Here is a 17265-nt window from a genome sequence, read left to right on the forward strand (position 1 = left end):
CATTACGAAATTACATATAATCTTATAATGCTCCAACTAAAGGAATGCTTGTTTTTGTAGGGCTTCTTTACAAGAGTGTTTTAATGAAATGTTAAACCTCAAACTTCTGATTGACAGGTGAAGAATTGTACTGTATTAATTCAAGACGACTCAGTATTTGAACCTGAAGAGGAATTCCAGGTCCATCTTGGCAGCCCACAAGGTGACCATTGGATTGGAGCAATGATTGGAGTCAGTGACATTGTAACTGTGACCATTACAAATGAAGAAGATGGTGAGTAGTTTTAAACAAAACCTCTAAAAAGAATGTGGAATGAATGTATGGCTTTTACAACTACATTACAAGGTCATGGGTCCATAATGTAGCTTGAATGCATTTTCTGCCAATTCCAAATGTAGAACGCTCTAAAGTGTTGTCCTTCTTTTCAGCACCTACGATAGAGTTTGAGCAAGCCTCGTACCAAGTTCGAGAGCCCCCTGGCCCAGATGGAATCGAAGTTTTAAATATCAAGGTCATTCGTAAAGGAGACCTTGACCGCACCTCCAAGATCCGATGCAGCACAAGGGATGGATCTGCTCAGTCTGGTGTGGACTATAACCCCAAGAGTCGAGTACTCAAGTTCAGCCCTGGTAAGTCATCAGCCTCACTTCAGTTTTTTTTACTTTTTTAAAGTATACATTATAATTCTATTATAATGATTTCCTCATTTATGACAGGTGTGGACCACATCCTCTTTAAGGTGGAAATCCTTTCCAATGAGGATAGAGAGTGGCACGAGTCCTTCTCGCTGGTCCTTGGTCCGGACGACCCCGTTGAAGCAGTGATTGGAGAGATCACCATGGCAACAGTGACCATCCTAGATCAGGAAGCGGCAGGAAGTCTCATCCTTCCAGCTCCACCTATTGTGAGCGACGTACAGTATAATGGGATATTTAGATTTGGTATATTAAAGTCTGAATGCTTTGCTTTTTTTTGTTAAAAAACATATCAAGCTTTTTCTATATCCTAAATCCTAAAATAGAAAGATAATAGAGGCTTTGTTTTCCTCACAGGTGGTGTCTCTGTCAGACTATGACTACGTCCAGGAGGTCACTAAAGAGGGCAATAAGAAGTCTCCATCTCCTGGATATCCTTTGGTGTGTGTGACTCCTTGCGACCCGCATTACCCCAAATATTCAGTCATGAAAGGACGCTGTGAGGAGGCAGGCATCAACCGGACCTCCATCCACTTCAGCTGGGAGGTTGCAACACCCACAGACACCAATGGAGCCCGTTCGCCCTTTGAGACAGTGACCGATAACACACCTTACACCAAAGTCAATCATATGGTCAGTCTGTTTCTATTAGCCTCAATTACTCTGTTATCATCTGTAAAACTATCAGATGTTGCTAGCATGCATATTAATATAGCCATTAAATAAACCCTACCATATAGAAACCATGTTGTTTTTTAAAAATTAAATGTATAGCAGGCATGTTAATGCAGAAATTGTATTCCAAGTCAAGTTAACTTTCTTATTACACAAAATAAAAATTGCCTTTAGAAAGTTGAGGTTATTAATCATATTGGGCCAGTTTTTATGATACTTTATGAAGCTTTTTAGTTTTTTTAATCATTCATTGTAATTCCGTGAGAAATCTTCCCTTTGTCTTCCATTAAAGAAGTAGTCATATGGGTGATATTTTTGGGTGACCTATTACTTTAATATGTAATGTAATTTAAAAGCATTTCTCTGTAGCTGTCACTTCCGTCTCTGTGTCCCTGGTCTTACGTACATGTTATTTCTCTCCAGGTCCTGGACGGTATCTATTTTAGCAGACGTTTCCATGTGCGTTGTGTAGCGCAGGCCAGAGATAAAGCCGGGCACTTGGGGACTCCCCTAAGGAGCAACATTGTTGTCATCGGCACTGAAGGCGCAATATGTCACACCCCAGTTACCACGGGAACCGGTCGCGGCTTCCAGGCTCAGTCCTTTATTGCCACCCTGAAGTACCTAGATGTGAAACACAAAGAGCATCCAAACAGGTCAGAAAAGACTTACTTAGCCTTTGGGCAAAGCAACATCAATGCATATTAGTTTGTTAAAGAAATTGTTCATAGATGTCCAAAGCAAGTTTTTTTTTTAAATAATAAGCAAGTTTTTTTCGGTGTGTTTAGGATCCATATCTCAGTACAAATCCCTCATCAGGATGGAATGCTTCCCTTAGTGTCCACCATGCCTTTGCACAACTTACATTTCCTCCTGTCTGAGTCCATTTACAGACAGCAACATGTCTGTTCCAACCTGGTCACACTTAAAGACCTGCATGGTATCTCTGGTAAGAAACACCCGACATACAGTAAGAGCAAACAAAAAATCTACTTCTAATTAAATATTTTGTGATTGTCTACAACCCAATGTTTAAATAGGGCATCGATATCACGCATAAATTTGTCAATTTAAATAAAATTTTCTTTAGCGTGTCTGTTACATCACACAGTACATTTCTCACTCATATTTCCCCCAGAAACCGGCTTCTTGGATGATGTGTCATATGACAGCATATCCCTCGGTCCGGGGTACGACCGTCCGTACCAATTCAACCCCAATGTCCGAGAACCCAAATCCATCCAGTTATACAAGCATCTCAATCTGAAAAACTGCATATGGACATTTGATGCTTATTATGACATGACAGAGCTGATCGATGTGTGCGGAGGATCAGTCACCGCTGACTTTCAGGTTTGCATCCACCTGCCACTTAATTTGCATCTTATTTCAATATGTATACAAATGAGTATACGGTTAATATTATATCACAATACATTATTAATACTATACTACATTCTATTTGGTTATTTACCTCCGTCTTTACAATACATCAACCTTTTCGCACCTATTCATTTTTGCAGGTCAGAGACTCGGCTCAGTCGTTCCTGACAGTGCAGGTGCCGCTCTTTGTATCCTACATCTATGTCACGGCTCCCCGCGGATGGGCCTCCCTGGAGCACCACACAGAGATGGAGTTCTCTTTCTTTTATGACACAGTCCTATGGAGAACAGGTACCTACATGGCGTTATCAACAACGTTCATGTGACATCCCCAAACCGCTGTAGACTGTGTTTATTTTGTTTCTGATGTTGATCGTATGCATATGATTGTCTGCAGGCATTCAGACAGACAGCGTTCTGTCGGCTAGATTACAGATCATTCGCATCTTCATTCGGGATGATGGGCGCCTTGTGATCGAGTTCAAAACCCATGCCAAGTTCAGAGGTGCATCCTTTTTTTTTATTTGGTGTGTCCTATTTGATTGTATTGGTAACCTTTTGTTGATCAGTGCAGTTTTGTATTCTGAAGCCTTTCTCTCCATGCAAGGACACTACAAGTTTTGCTGATTGATTAAATGAATGTTTTCAAACGTTTATCTCTAGGCCAGTTTGTCCCTGAACATCACACGCTCCCTGGACAGAAGTCTCATCTGATGGCCCCAGATCACTTGGGAGGCATCGAGTTTGACCTGCAGCTGGTATGGAGCGCACAGTCATTCGATTCCCCGTATCAGCTCTGGAGAGCCACAAGCTCCTACAGCAGGTATATAAGTTTAATGAAGTCTAATGCCGGCAAATCAGAAAAGTGTATGGAACATCATGTGACGGACTTTGTGTGTGGTTTTCGTTGTGGTCCAGGAAAGACTACTCTGGGGAGTACACAGTCTTCCTCATTCCGTGCACGGTGCAGCCTACCCAGGCATGGATTGACTCTGGGGACAAGCCTCTTTCCTGCACAGCTCATGCATCAGAGAAGTATGTCACCATGGTGCTTTTCCATTGATAAGTCCCAGAGTACACTTAAAAAAACAGGTTTGATGTACTTCCAACATGTTAGGTGTTTTTTAAAAGTCGGCTTCGTACTGTACTGTAGCCATATTGCCTGCTGGGATACCTTATTTTCGCCAAGTTTAAAGGCAGCACGTCATGTATTCTTTTGCATATAAAGCAATCCTAAAATGTATTGCAACAAGCAAAATGTGCAAATTATAGCATGTCGAACACCAAAAAAGTTTTTTATTGAACTTCAAAAGTATCAATAATATTATTTAAACAATTCAAACCGGCCATTTTGGTTAAAGATTGTGTTAACTACGTTTGTATGAACATTGCGTCTCACCTTGTCTTCTGAGCCCCCGGGTTGCCAGGTCTTCGTACATAATTGAGCTATTTTTAACTCTTTCTTTGGTTTGTTGTTATTGTAAAAGTGGATAGATTTTGTTCATCAGCTGCCATTATAATTGAAAGTTTAAAGGACAGTTCATCCTAAAATTTCTGTGTGCATTAAGTTGTTCCAAATTTATATAAATGGCTTTGTTCCGATGAACACAGAGGAAGATATTTTGAAGAAGGCTTGTAAACAAACAGTTCTTGGCCACAATTTACTATCATAGTAGGTAAATATGACAATGGAAGTCAAAAGTGTCCCAGAACAGATGGCTTTTCGTTCTTCTTTTATGTTCAACAGAACAAAGAAATTTATTGAGCAATTGTTCCTACTCGGTAGTCAATGGTGGCTAAAAACTTTTTGGTTAGAAGTATTCTTCCAAATTGCTTTCTCTGTGTTCATCAGAACAATTAAATCTATTCAGATTGGGAACAACTTGAGGGCGAGTAAATAATAACTGTTCCTTTAAGTTAAGTGTGTTTATGTTAACCATATAGTGACTGTAAAATATGTATTTTAGATATCGGAGTGACGTATTTTGAGTTTTGGTATTTGGGCTGCGGGTTTCGGAAGGTCACTGGGTTGGTTTTGTTACGCAGATCTGGCAACCCTGCTGAACGCTTCTACTTTGTGTGTATATAGGATAGTCTGCAATCCAACAGGCAGCTAGGTTTTGAGACAGACAATACAGCATTATCATCCACTTTTAATAGACTTGTTTTACAGGTTTCATACTGTTTGTTAGTCATAGACTGCACTCTACAAATTGCAAAGGCTTGTAAGTTACTTTCTTTCGACAGATTCCTGTTGCCCATTGCCTTTCAACAAACCAACCGCCCAGTTCCTGTAGTCTACTCACTGAATACTGAGTTCCAGCTCTGTAATAATGAGAAAGTCTTGCTAATGGATCCTGCTATTGCGGAGATGTCCGTAGCTGAGATGGACTATAAAGGAGCCTTCTCTATGGGTAACGCTAGATGAAATAAATATACAATTATTTATAGCCGCCATTGTAATCCATTCATTCATTTTGTGTTATTACACAGGTCAAACACTCTATGGAAGAGTACTGTGGAACCCCGACCAGAACTTAAATTCGGCATATAAACTGCAGCTGGAGAAAGTGTATCTATGCACGGGGCGGGACGGCTACGTGCCCTTCTTCGACCCCACGGGAACCCTGTACAATGAAGGCCCTCAGTACGGCTGCATTCAACCAAACAAGCACCTCAAACACAGATTCCTGCTTCTGGTAGGTATCTGTTGTAAAATCTGGACCCGTTCAGCTGGTCTGGATCAGTTCAACTGGTCTGACTAGACTCTTGGCGTGGTCGTGTTTAACTTATCGTTTGAAATGCCGTTGTGGATGGAAATTTTTAGGGAGTGTTTTGAAGATTAAACTGTTTTGTATGGTTGAGTTCTGTCTATACTGGTTAGGCTGTTTGACAGAAAAGTTCTGGAAGAGACCACTACAAGTTTGCCTTTAATCAGCATTTCTATGTGTTACAGACATTGCATACCAGTGTCTGTGGAATTCTGACAAAAGTAAACCTTAAAGGCACCCTGCAGCTTTCGAGACGCGTGAAAGTTGTGATTCAGGGTTAAATCAGGGTTAGGTCATCAATTAATGTTTTTTTCCCTTAATTCTTTCAAAATACATATAAATAAATAAATGAGTGCTGTTTTGTTTAAAAAGAATATAGACTTCAATATTTGAGGTCAGGAAACATTGCATCTTTTTGTTATTTTGACCAGTCTTTTCAGTTAAAAGTAACAAATGCAAATAGAAGTAGAGATTTTTTTTTCACAGAGTGAAAAAGTTCACAGAATGAAAGAAAACGTATTTTACTTAAATACATACCCATAAATAGTAAATTAAGAAAAATAATAATAATAGTTTAGGTCGGAGCCGATGGCCTCGTGGGCAGTGCTCTGACATGTGGCGCACTCATGCATTGGGCAACCTCCATGAGTTCACGTCCTGACTCGAAGTCCTTTCCCGACCCCACCCCTTCTCTTTCCCACTTCGCTTCCTGTCCTAGTCATTTTGTAGCGGCCTCTTCATTTTTCCAGAGCTTAATGTAAAAAAGTCAAACGAATTAGCAACTTTTAAAAATGAATTAAATGAAATCTAAATTTACCACATAGGACCGGAAGCAGCCTGATGTTTGTGATCGCTATTTTCACGACGTTCCCTTTGAGGCCAACTTTGCATCTGATATTCCCGACCTCCAGTCTTTGTCTGCGATGCCAGGTGTGGATGGCTTCACAATGAAGGTCGATGCTCTTTATAAGGTCAGTAGCGCATTCGCCCAACCAAGCTGAACAACAGCCCTTCTCTTTAACACAAACTCAAATTCCTGGCAAATGTCCACCCTTCAGGGAAATGGCTTGATATGCTTGCTTAGGAAAAGATGCCAGGTTAACCGTCTGCCATGACCATAGGGAACTTGGCTAAAGGATGACGTCAATTTTATTCGATTTATAAATAAAAGTCCCTTTAGCGTTTTTGGTACATGATTGTATTTACTCTTTTTAGGTTGAGGCAGGGCACCAGTGGTACCTCCAGGTGATCTATGTTATCGGACCCGAGTCCATATCCGCTCCCAGAATTCAACGCTCTGTGACCCATGAGCTGAAGCGAAGTCGCAGAGATCTTGTAGATCGTTCAGGTCGCCTAACGCTGGATGAATCCCTAATCTACGACAATGAAGGTGACCAAACAAAGAACGGCACCAACATGAAGAGTTTAAAGCTTGAGGTGGAACCACCGGGCACCTTCAACCACCAGATGGGAGGATCCATCGGGGGTGGCGTGGCTGCCATCGTCCTACTTTTTCTGTTTCTTCTAGCTTTCTGCCTCGTGGTGAGGAAGTGTCGGAGGGTTGTCAAAAAGAGGCCTTCAAAGGCGGTTGAGGATTATCCTTTAAACACCAAAGTAGAAGTTTGTATAGAACGACTGGAGAAGAACCTCAACAGCAAGCACTGCACTGTGAGGAACGTCAACCTGCTCAACAAGAATCCAGAGACTTACAAAGTCAACAGTGTGAAAGTTAAACAAGTCAATCTGGAGGTCAAACTCCACAACAACCTGAACGATGGCACTGAAGTCTGACCATCTATAGTATTTAATGACAAAAAAACATTTTCTAATAATATTTGTGATAATGATGTTGTTAATGTATTTTTGTATGACCCTGAGTGAAAAAGGGAAAGTATGCTTGCCAGCTATGCAGTGTAAATCATTTCAGAACTGAGCTACCTCAAAAAGAAACACAAAACAACACAAAACAGTGTCTTAAAATCTTGTTTTCAATCTGTGAGTTTCTGAGTTAAAAATCATTGTTCTATATGAGCATCAAAACAGCAAGTGGTAGCTCAGCCTCTCTGTTTGACTTGAAATGAATAGAGAGTTTGTATCACTGCACCTGCTATTCTATCATGCCAGTAAAACACACATGAAAGTATTAAAGGAAGGACGTGTGCCAATGCTTAAGACCGGGTGAGTGATGTAAATACTTTATGTTTCTTAAGTGCAATTACCTGATGACATGGTCATCCCTGTATTTTGATCTGGGTTTTGACACTCTGCCTCATTGTGACATTTACTTTAAACTTGATCACCGGTGTGCCATACTGTCAAGAGCGATTTATTTAATTCCAAATCTGAATAGACTGCCCAAAGTGATGCATTTCTTTAGTTTGTATCACTACATGCTTGAGATCATCAGCTGACAAGAAACCAAGTGTTTTGATTAAATGTATTATAACGGATAACCACTAGAGATGAACTGCCAGTCTGGTCTCAACACTAATCTGCTGTGGCAACTAATGCTGTGTAACACTGGACATGACTGATGTATGTACGAATATACCCAAACACTACCAAAACTGTTATTGAACTGTCAGATTGCACATTAATAATGTTCACTAGCTATTTCGATATTGTGTCATGAGATTATCCACTTCATGTTATCTTGCATTATTTAGTCTTGTATTAATGTCACATCATGTATTAATTAAGATATATCTCTTTTTTTATTGGTTCTATATTTTTTTACAGTAGTTCTGTAATGTTGCCATATTACAGTATTATTACATATGATATGTTGGTGATGTGATCACAAAGATCTTTTAACCTCACCCAGGAGTTTTACAGCACCGAGTGTAGGGTAGGAAATATTACGATTATCATTTCATAGTCAGTCATTTCGTTTTTTTCCCATCCATCTCTGTCTTTATCCATTACCCCCTCCCTTCCTCGCTTTAAAATAAGTTAGGTTTTTATCAATTACTATAGAGTGCCTATGGACGGACGATTTGGAGATAAACGGTTTGGTGCTATCATATATGGTGACATAATGAACTGTATTTGTGCCTTTTTAGCAATAAAATAAAAAAATCAACCCATCAGTTGTATGTAGTGTATTGTGGTCAAATCTATGTTCAAAACATTAATTAATATATGTTTGTTTAATAACCTAAATTAATTTATCATCACCTTTGTTAAAGTGAAAACAATTTAAGTGAATAGTTAGTGACAATAATATTACGCCATTGGTGGGTTTTGGATGTTTTTTGGCCGAGGACATTGTCTTGAAGTCTTGAACAGCTACAGAGAATAGCAGCAAACAAAAGTGCAAGTTTCTTTTAGTTTGAAATAGTAAATTCATAGCACCTCTGCATGTGGATGTTTAAAAAGGGAGAGGCTGTGAAAGAATGTATGTCTATTGTGAAAATGACACCACCTTACACGCCCCAGATAAGCTCAGATGAGTTGAAGGTAAACCGGAGACAGAGCTGCGTCCAATTTTGCATCACAAGGTAAGCGCAAAGAAAATAAAAACAATACACAGTCTGTTAACATTGGCTTAGTTAACATATATGCGTTAGTACAGGCTACTTGGTAAACTGATAAATACAAGCTTGCAGATTGTGAAAGTTAAAAAGGTATGCTATTAACATGAACGTTACTCTCAGTCAGTCAAAATAATAAAACAATATCAGTTAGGTGATGTATGATAAATATCTTTAAACTTAAAAGTTGGAATGAAAACATTTACAAAACAATTACAAATAGGCTAAGAACAGGTAAAGAAACTACTGTGCCTCCATGTTTGCAAACACTGTGTCACTCACTGTATGAGAAAAGTGTCTTTGTACTTGTACATTGTAGACTTCCATCTACCAAAAATGGCACACGTGTGGGTAAGTGAAATATAAGACCTGTTCATTTGTGTATTGTTTAGAATAATTTTTTTCATTGTTCGAAATACTTTGTATTAACTTAATATTGCAGGATGATCTCGAAAGCATGCTGAAAGCTCCCTATCCCCCAGTAAATAACTTTTTTTTGTATCATTTCATACTTCATATATACATTTTCCAGCAGAATTTACACATGACTCTTTTGTTAATTGTTCAGGTGGAGAAAGGGACTATTAAACCACATGTTAACTTTAAAGTTAATGAAGATGTTGAGGCTCTGTGCAAAGCAATTCAAGGCTTCGGTATGTAACATTCAGATGAGTCGGCGTGTTGTATGTGCATTTATGATCTGTTATGAAATCTAATGTTTATGTTGTAATATTTTATAGAATAAAATATGACTGTTTAATATTTAATCAAGCATAATTGATCATTTTTAATCATCAGGTACAGACGAGAAGATCGTGATAGACATACTGACCCACAGAAGTAGCAGTCAAAAACAGGCCATTTCTAGAGCATATGAAGAAAAGTCAAAACGGGTAAAATCTTTCTAATACCTGTAATAAATTAAATGCGTTTATGTGTGCACCCAGATTAAAAAAAGCTACTTCATTTGTTTTTCTTGAGCAACCGTTTTTGTTGTTTTTTATAGATTCTTGTAAATGACCTGAAGAGCGATACCGGTGGTGACTTTGAAGATGTCCTTGTTAGGCTTGCAACCCTGCCTGCAGTCAATGATGCTAAGGATATAATAAAGGCAACAAAAGTAAGTTATGTTTCTTATTTTCAAATATTTTTTTCAATGACCAAATATTGTAAAATGGAAGCTTTGAAATTCGTATGAGAATGCATATTCCTATGAATATGAATATGTTATATATTTGTTAATACGTACATCAATTTTTATTCCAGGGGGCTGGAACAGACAAGGATATCCTTATAGAAATATTAGCTTCAAGGACAAATAAACAAATCAAGGAGCTGTCTGCAGCTTATGCTGATGGTGAGGTTGATAAGATGATGAAAATAAACCATTTTAAAGAACAACAATTAACTAAGTAAATATTGTTTTGTCTGCTGCCCAACAGAAACAAAGAAAACATTAGTACAGAACCTAAAACATGAAGTTTCAGGGGATTTTGGCAAAGCCATTGTTTCGCTTGCTGAGGTGATTATACGCACTTGTGTAGTATGTCAGTTTACGGTATTGAATGAACTGTAACATATACTGTACACTGTGAACATTTTTTTTTTACAATTTTCTTTCATTCTAAGGCTGCAAGGGATGAGAGCACCAGTGTGAATGCAAACAAGGCTAAAGAAGATGCACAGGTGAAAAGAACTCATTGCAAAGTTTCTTTCGTAGCCTTACACAAGTAATAAAAGTAATAAACTAATATTTGTTGTTTTTATTCAATTTTACTTCGTCTTTTAGTATAGTTGCTATTCTGAAATTGTATCATTATGAATGTTTCAGTTAAGCTTATGAACAAAAGAATATAGTAACACAAATTCATGATTTAATTTTACAAGTTGATGTTTACTTTACAATCTGGTGTAGTCGTCATAAAACATTTTAACTGTATTTTAATGCGGTTGCACAAATATTTGCTGGCTATATTGATTATTTCTACTTACTGCTACTAATGTGCCTAGGAAATTGGCATAGTAATGTAGATGCATATTAAATGTAAAATATTAATGGTTTCCTCTATAGGCCCTCTATAATGCAGGAGAGAAGAAGTTTGGAACTGATGAGTCCAAGTTTGTTGAGATCCTCTGCAAGAGGAGCATCCCTCAACTGAGACAAAGTACAAACATAGTAATCTAATAAAATAGTTTCACATTAGAACGTACAACATTTTCCAGGTTACAATAAAACTTGAAATGTCCCATTGCAGCATTAGTGGAATATAAAAACATCAGTGGCAAGACTCTGCAGAAGAGCATTGAGAAGGAAATGTCTGGAGATATGGAGGAGCTGCTGGTTGCCATCGGTAATTTTTTAATAAACGCAATGAGTGTATTACATTGCAATAAGTGCGACAAATTTTTGGACCCAATTTTTGGAGTTCTAAATGTACATTATTTTTTCTCCCTAGTGAAGTGTATTATGAACACTCCAGCATACTTTGCTGAAAAACTCCATGATTGCATGAAGGTAAAAATACAAACATATTGCTTGTATAATTGAGTTAATACAAAACTGACATTTATTAAATATAACTACATTTTATATCTACAGGGAATAGGAACACATGAAAGCATTTTGACCAGGATCATGGTCAGCCGTGCAGAAGTTGACATGATGGACATCAAAGCTGAATACAAAAAGCTCTATCAGAGTTCACTCTACAAGCAAATAAGTGTACGTAATCTCCACAGACACATACACTTTCCCCCGAGATTTAGTTTAAGTTCCATTCATTAAGTTGTGTGAAACCTGATCTTCAGGTTTTTATATTAGAAACACAGAACATCAACAAACTAGACATTTAGTTTCTTTTGACACTGTTCTTCATACCTGAAAATGACAGAGAGAGACTCATTTTTAATCTCCGTCACTATTGTCCTCTTTCCTTTGTCCTCTGAAAATAATTTTCACATCTGTGTTGCAACATTTCATGCAAGTGCAACTCATTTATTCATGGTGATAGATGACTTGCTTTAGATTTTGACTCATTGTTTGCTATTTGATGTTATTAAACGTTCCGTAATGATTGTCCCGACGATTATAACTATGGTTGACTTTTCCCTCCTTTATTTTAGTCGGATGTGACTGGAAACTACTGCGACTGCTTGAGGATGATTTGTGGAGAATAGCACAGAAAACTCCTGACTTCAAATATTACACTTTACAAGTCGCTGCAATGTAGTGCTTTATTATTTGTACCCTGTAAACAAATACATACAATAAGACGCCTTAATTTTTTTTCTTGCATACATGGTTTAAGCGAGCAATAGTTTCTAGGGAAATATATATAAAATGTGTTTATGTCCAGGTTACTGTGTGATGGTAAAACCCAAGAAAGTATAAATGAAGGTAATTCTTATTGATTTGTGATAGATTTTAAACTGTTAAGGGTCTTTGTGGTAAATTGACAAGGAAAGACTGGGCAGTAGGCTAATGAAAGGCATTGCTTATTACCAAGCAACATTAGAAAATATTTTTTAGACTATCCGGTCATTGTATTTTTTGTTTTTGTTTTTGATACAACAGAAATCACAAAAAATTTACACCACGTGCATAAAAATCACTGTAACGTGATTTCTGGGCTACATTTCAAATATCCCACTTCATTGATTTTTATTGGTCTAAATGTCACTTTTTGGTCACTATTTTTCCATGACTGTCTGCCTCAATTACATGTTGCCTATCAAATACCTATCAAGTCCTGATAAAATGTCATGAATAAAATACAAATGTATGAGTGCCTATGTAACAGACGAATGATATGGAGATAAACGTTGTGGTGCTCTCATTTATGGTGACGTAATGAACATGATGCCTGCATTTGTGCCTTTTTAGCAATAAAATGAATAATCCCTCAGTAACATGTGGTATGTCAGGTTTAATTTCTAGTGAATAAACTATAGAACTTGAAGAATCTCTAACCAGTGCAAAATAAATTCACCACACATAGGGTTGTTACATGATACACTAATAAGAATTTTAGTGAATATTGACTATAAATGCCATAAGTGGGTTTTGACAGGCTTTTCTAGATACAGAACACAGCAAAACAAAGTGCATGCTTTTTTCAGTTTAAAGTAGTAAATGCATAGCACCTCTGTGAATGTTTCGAAGGGGAGAGGCTGGGAAAGAATGTATGTCTATTGCGAAAACGACACCACGCAACTCACACACCCCAGATAAGCTCAGGTGAGTTGGAGGTAATACCGGAAAAAGACCTGCGTGCAATTTTATATCGTTAAGGTAAGAGCCCAAAAATAAGTAAAAGAATACAAAATCGACACAATACATGTACTGTAGGCTGTTTGATTTGGCATACTGTAACTTTTGGTGTACTTGGTAAATTTTGAGATTGTGGAAATTGAAAAGGTGCATGATCTTTATAGCGTCAGACAGTCATAACAATAGTGCAATACGATAATAACTATCTGTTAAAGCAAATTATGTATGATGTTGTTCTTTTTTGTCTTTAAAATGTATTAAATAGATGAACATGGCGTGAAATCAAAAACTCATTTGCTTCTGTTAGAAAACATAAAAGAACTAAATAAACTGGTTTAAATGTGTGCGAATAACACTGCCCTTCAATGATTTGAACCTGTATTAGTGTATTCTTCGTGTTTGTCAACAGAAATCACTGCACCGGAAATGGCACACGTTTGGGTAAGTGATGCCTACATCTGTATAAATTTGTGAAGTGTATCGGTAATGTTCTGATTTGCATTCTTTTTTGCAGGATGACTTCGAAAGCATGCTAAAAGCTCCCTATCCTCCGGTAAATAACTTCACTTTAGTACATCACTTCATAGGGTATTTCCATCAGAATTCATACATGACTGTTGTTTGTTGTTAAGGTGGAGAGAGGTACCATTAAACCCAAGGCTAACTTCAATGTTAATGAAGATGTTGCTGCTCTGCGCAGTGCAATTCAAGGCTTCGGTACGTAACATGTTCGCAGCCAATGTTGTAAGCTACAGTAATTTCTTTTTGGTCTTGTTGCTGTATAACATTTTATTGATATGACATATGATTTTGAGAATGATATTCCATCATGTGGATATTCTTTTTTCCAATTATCAGGTACAAATGAGAAGACATTAATAGACATACTGACCCACAGAAGTAGCAGTCAAAAACAGGCCATTTCTAGGGCATACGAAGAAACCACAAAAAAGGTCAAATCTTACCTGCTATATTAAAATTAGTGTGTTTGTGTGTTCGCCAAATGATGAAAATCCACTTCATTTGTTTGTCTTGAGCAACTCTTGTCGTCTTGTTGTTGTGTTTACAGATTCTTGTTAATGACCTGAAGAGCGATACCGGTGGTGACTTTGAAGATGTGATCGTTAGGCTTGCAACCCTGCCTGCAGTCAACGATTCTAAGGATATAATAAAGGCAACAAAAGTAAGTTGTGTTTCTTTTTTTTCACAATTAGTTTTTTTAATGTGCCATGTTCAAAACGGTGTTTTAGAATGGGAATATGAAATCCATATGAGAATATTTGCATTACCCCCCTATTTTTATTCATATGTTCTTCAATTTTTATTCCAGGGGGCTGGAACGGACAAGAAAATCCTGATAGAAATATTAGGCTCAAGGACAAATAAACAAATCAAGGACTTGTCTGCAGCTCATGCTGATGGTGAGCTGGAGAAGACCATTCATATTTTAAAGGACAAGCAATTTCCTAAATACTTTTTTTTATTTTCATTGCCCAACAGAAACAAAGAAAACACTTGTACAGAACCTAAAAAACGAAGTCTCAGGGGACTTCGGCAAAGCCATTGTTATGCTGGCTGAGGTGATTATAAACACTTATGTCAATGTACTGCAATTAACTGTAATATAGATACTTTGTAAATTAAACACTTTTAAATAGATTTTGTTTGTATTTATTAACTGTCTCACCCTGTAAGGCTGCAAGGGATGAGAGCACCGGTGTGAATGCAGGCAAGGCTAAAGAAGATGCACAGGTAAAAATAACTCATTAATTGCAATGCTTAAGTTTCTCTCGTAGCCTTACACATTAAAACTAATGTGTAGTATTATTCTGTTTGCTTACGTATGAACTGAAAATCTTTTGTCTGGTTTTTAAAAATAAAATACATGCATTGTTTCCTCTATAGGCCCTCTATAATGCAGGAGAGAAGAAATTTGGAACCGATGAGTCCAAGTTTATTGAGATCCTCTGTAAAAGGAGTATCCCACAACTGAGACAAAGTACAAACATAGTAATCTAAATAACAAATGAGAATGTGCAAAACTGCAGGTGTGTTTCAAATAAAACTTGAAATGTCCCGTTGCAGCATTAGTGGAATATAAAAACATCAGTGGCAAGACTCTGCAGAAGAGCATTGAGAAGGAAATGTCTGGAGACTTGGAAGAGCTGCTGATTACCATCGGTATTGTTTTAATGTACACATGTAAAATGAATTTGTCACAATGTAGAAGTTCTAAACTTGTTTCAAAAATATTTTATTTCATTAAAGTATTCTTTTGTCTGTCTAGTGAAGTGTGTTATAAACACTCCGGCATATTTTGCTGAAAAACTCCATAAAAGCATGAAGGTACAAATACAAACGTATTCCTCTTTCTTACTGTTTCAATGCAACACTTACATTTATTAAATATTTAATATGTTTTATATTTGTAAACCTACAGGGAATTGGCTCAGATGAAACCACTCTGACAAGGATCATGGTCAGCCGTGCAGAAGTTGACATGATGGATATCAAAGCTGAATACAAAAAGCTCAATCAGCGTTCCCTCGGCAGTGACATAAGTGTAAGTTCATTCACTCAAGCAGATTTCTCTGATGGATTTAATGCAAGTTTTGTTTAACTTCCATTCTTCAAATTTGTATGACACCTGATCTTCAGGTGTTTGTCAAGAGCAAAAGGAGGGAATCTTTCACAATTCATTTACAGTATAGGGGCTAAGAGCAATATGTAAGTGGGCCATGCTACAACCCTCCCTGGAACGTTCACAAATTATGTGTTATCACTAGAATCAATATAAATACAGTACAGCAACAAACTATATATTTAGTTTCTTTTGACACTGTTCTGCATACCTGACAATGACAGAAAGCCTAATTTCTCATCTCTCTCATTACTGTCCTCATTCCCCTGTCCTCTGAAAATGATGTTCACATCTGTGATGCAACATTCCATGCAAAATAAGCTAATTCATTTTTGACGATAGATAACTTGCTTTTGAGATTTTGACTTTTTTTCTTACCTGATTCTATAAAACGTTCTGTAATGATTGTCCCTGCAATAATAACTAAGGGTGACTTTGCTCTGCTTTATTTCAGTCAGATGTGGGTGGAGACTACTGCAACTGCTTGAAGATGATTTGTGGAGAAGATTAGTACAGAAAACTACTGGCTGAAATATTTTCTGTCCGTCATTGCAGTGTCACATTATTTTATTATGTGTTTAAAAAATGTTAATTCGTTAAACCTTTTCTTTAATACAATGTTTCATGGAGTAATTGTAGTTTCTTGGGAAGAATATATTAGATGGTTACGTTCAGGTTACTATGGTAATGGATAAACCCAAAGAATATATGAAGGGCAATTCGTAGTGATTTGTGATTGGTTTCTGAATGATCTTTGGTGGTATATTGACCGGGAATGATTGGACAGTAATGGAAGGCAACACTTTCCATAGCTGCATTAGAAAAATTGTTTTAGACTATCCTTTTATTGTATTTTGCAAATTGTAAATGCATTTGATACAAAATAAATGACATACAACAACGTCATCTCTAGCACATCCCATGGATTCTGAATGGGGTTAAGATCGGGACTCTACATGTTTTAAAATGATGTTTCATGTTCCTTGAATCATTTTTCACAATTATGAATCCTGGCACAAAAATTCCATTGTTGGGAAACGCTCATGAAAATCCAATTGGTGATTTTTAGGGTATATCAGTGTAGCTCTTTCTGTAGCTATGTAAGCAAGTCGTTTTTCTACAATTAAATAAAAAATTTGACCTAATGCTGAATACATGTATTACATATGAGAGAAGATTCTAACAATCCAATTACAGCATTTATTTTGAAGATCAATAATTCCAAAATCAATACGCAAGACAATATGGGTTTACCTTCGCCTGACAAACATTGCATGTCATGGGCAAAATGCATTA

General features: G+C 37.2%; 3 protein-coding genes across 7 annotated transcripts in view; all 3 read left to right on the forward strand.

Annotated features, from left to right (window-relative positions):
- LOC130419762 (extracellular matrix organizing protein FRAS1-like) overlaps nt 1-7923 on the forward strand; it is a 107508-nt gene extending 99585 nt beyond the window's left edge. For all 4 annotated transcript variants that reach the window (XM_056746726.1, XM_056746725.1, XM_056746727.1 and 1 more), the window contains 15 exons: nt 118-274; nt 430-630; nt 718-905; nt 1054-1329; nt 1795-2027; nt 2160-2320; nt 2510-2724; nt 2895-3045; nt 3152-3259; nt 3418-3577; nt 3673-3789; nt 5002-5168; nt 5248-5453; nt 6350-6496; nt 6741-7923. In XM_056746726.1, the coding sequence (XP_056602704.1) occupies nt 118-274; nt 430-630; nt 718-905; nt 1054-1329; nt 1795-2027; nt 2160-2320; nt 2510-2724; nt 2895-3045; nt 3152-3259; nt 3418-3577; nt 3673-3789; nt 5002-5168; nt 5248-5453; nt 6350-6496; nt 6741-7316 (3063 nt within the window). In that variant the 3' untranslated portion in view covers nt 7317-7923. The remainder of the gene's footprint in view (nt 1-117; nt 275-429; nt 631-717; nt 906-1053; nt 1330-1794; nt 2028-2159; nt 2321-2509; nt 2725-2894; nt 3046-3151; nt 3260-3417; nt 3578-3672; nt 3790-5001; nt 5169-5247; nt 5454-6349; nt 6497-6740) is intronic.
- A 1020-nt stretch (nt 7924-8943) lies between these two features.
- Nucleotides 8944-12967, forward strand: LOC130420095 (annexin A3-like). Its single transcript, XM_056747183.1, has 14 exons — nt 8944-9025; nt 9378-9409; nt 9501-9539; nt 9627-9711; nt 9857-9951; nt 10065-10178; nt 10325-10415; nt 10501-10580; nt 10688-10744; nt 11130-11223; nt 11314-11409; nt 11515-11573; nt 11658-11780; nt 12182-12967. Exons 2-14 carry the CDS (start codon nt 9395-9397, stop codon nt 12233-12235), a joined length of 1002 nt encoding a protein of 333 aa, XP_056603161.1. The 5' UTR covers nt 8944-9025; nt 9378-9394; the 3' UTR covers nt 12236-12967.
- A 299-nt stretch (nt 12968-13266) lies between these two features.
- On the forward strand, nt 13267-16875 carry LOC130419211 (annexin A3-like). 2 transcript variants are annotated; one of them, XM_056745760.1, is made up of 14 exons: nt 13267-13349; nt 13738-13769; nt 13843-13881; nt 13961-14045; nt 14187-14281; nt 14398-14511; nt 14659-14749; nt 14829-14908; nt 15024-15080; nt 15234-15327; nt 15414-15509; nt 15616-15674; nt 15769-15891; nt 16424-16875. In XM_056745760.1, the coding sequence occupies exons 2-14, from the start codon at nt 13755-13757 to the stop codon at nt 16478-16480; spliced, it is 1005 nt and encodes a 334-aa protein (XP_056601738.1). In that variant the 5' UTR covers nt 13267-13349; nt 13738-13754; the 3' UTR covers nt 16481-16875. The 2 variants fall into 2 exon arrangements, with proteins under 2 accessions (XP_056601738.1, XP_056601739.1); XM_056745761.1 differs by having other exon boundaries at nt 13291-13349; nt 13714-13769.
- The last annotated feature ends 390 nt before the right edge of the window (nt 16876-17265 follow it).

Source organism: Triplophysa dalaica, chromosome 4 (genome assembly GCF_015846415.1).
Source record: "Triplophysa dalaica isolate WHDGS20190420 chromosome 4, ASM1584641v1, whole genome shotgun sequence".
In the NCBI taxonomy this organism is placed as follows: domain Eukaryota; kingdom Metazoa; phylum Chordata; class Actinopteri; order Cypriniformes; family Nemacheilidae; genus Triplophysa; species Triplophysa dalaica.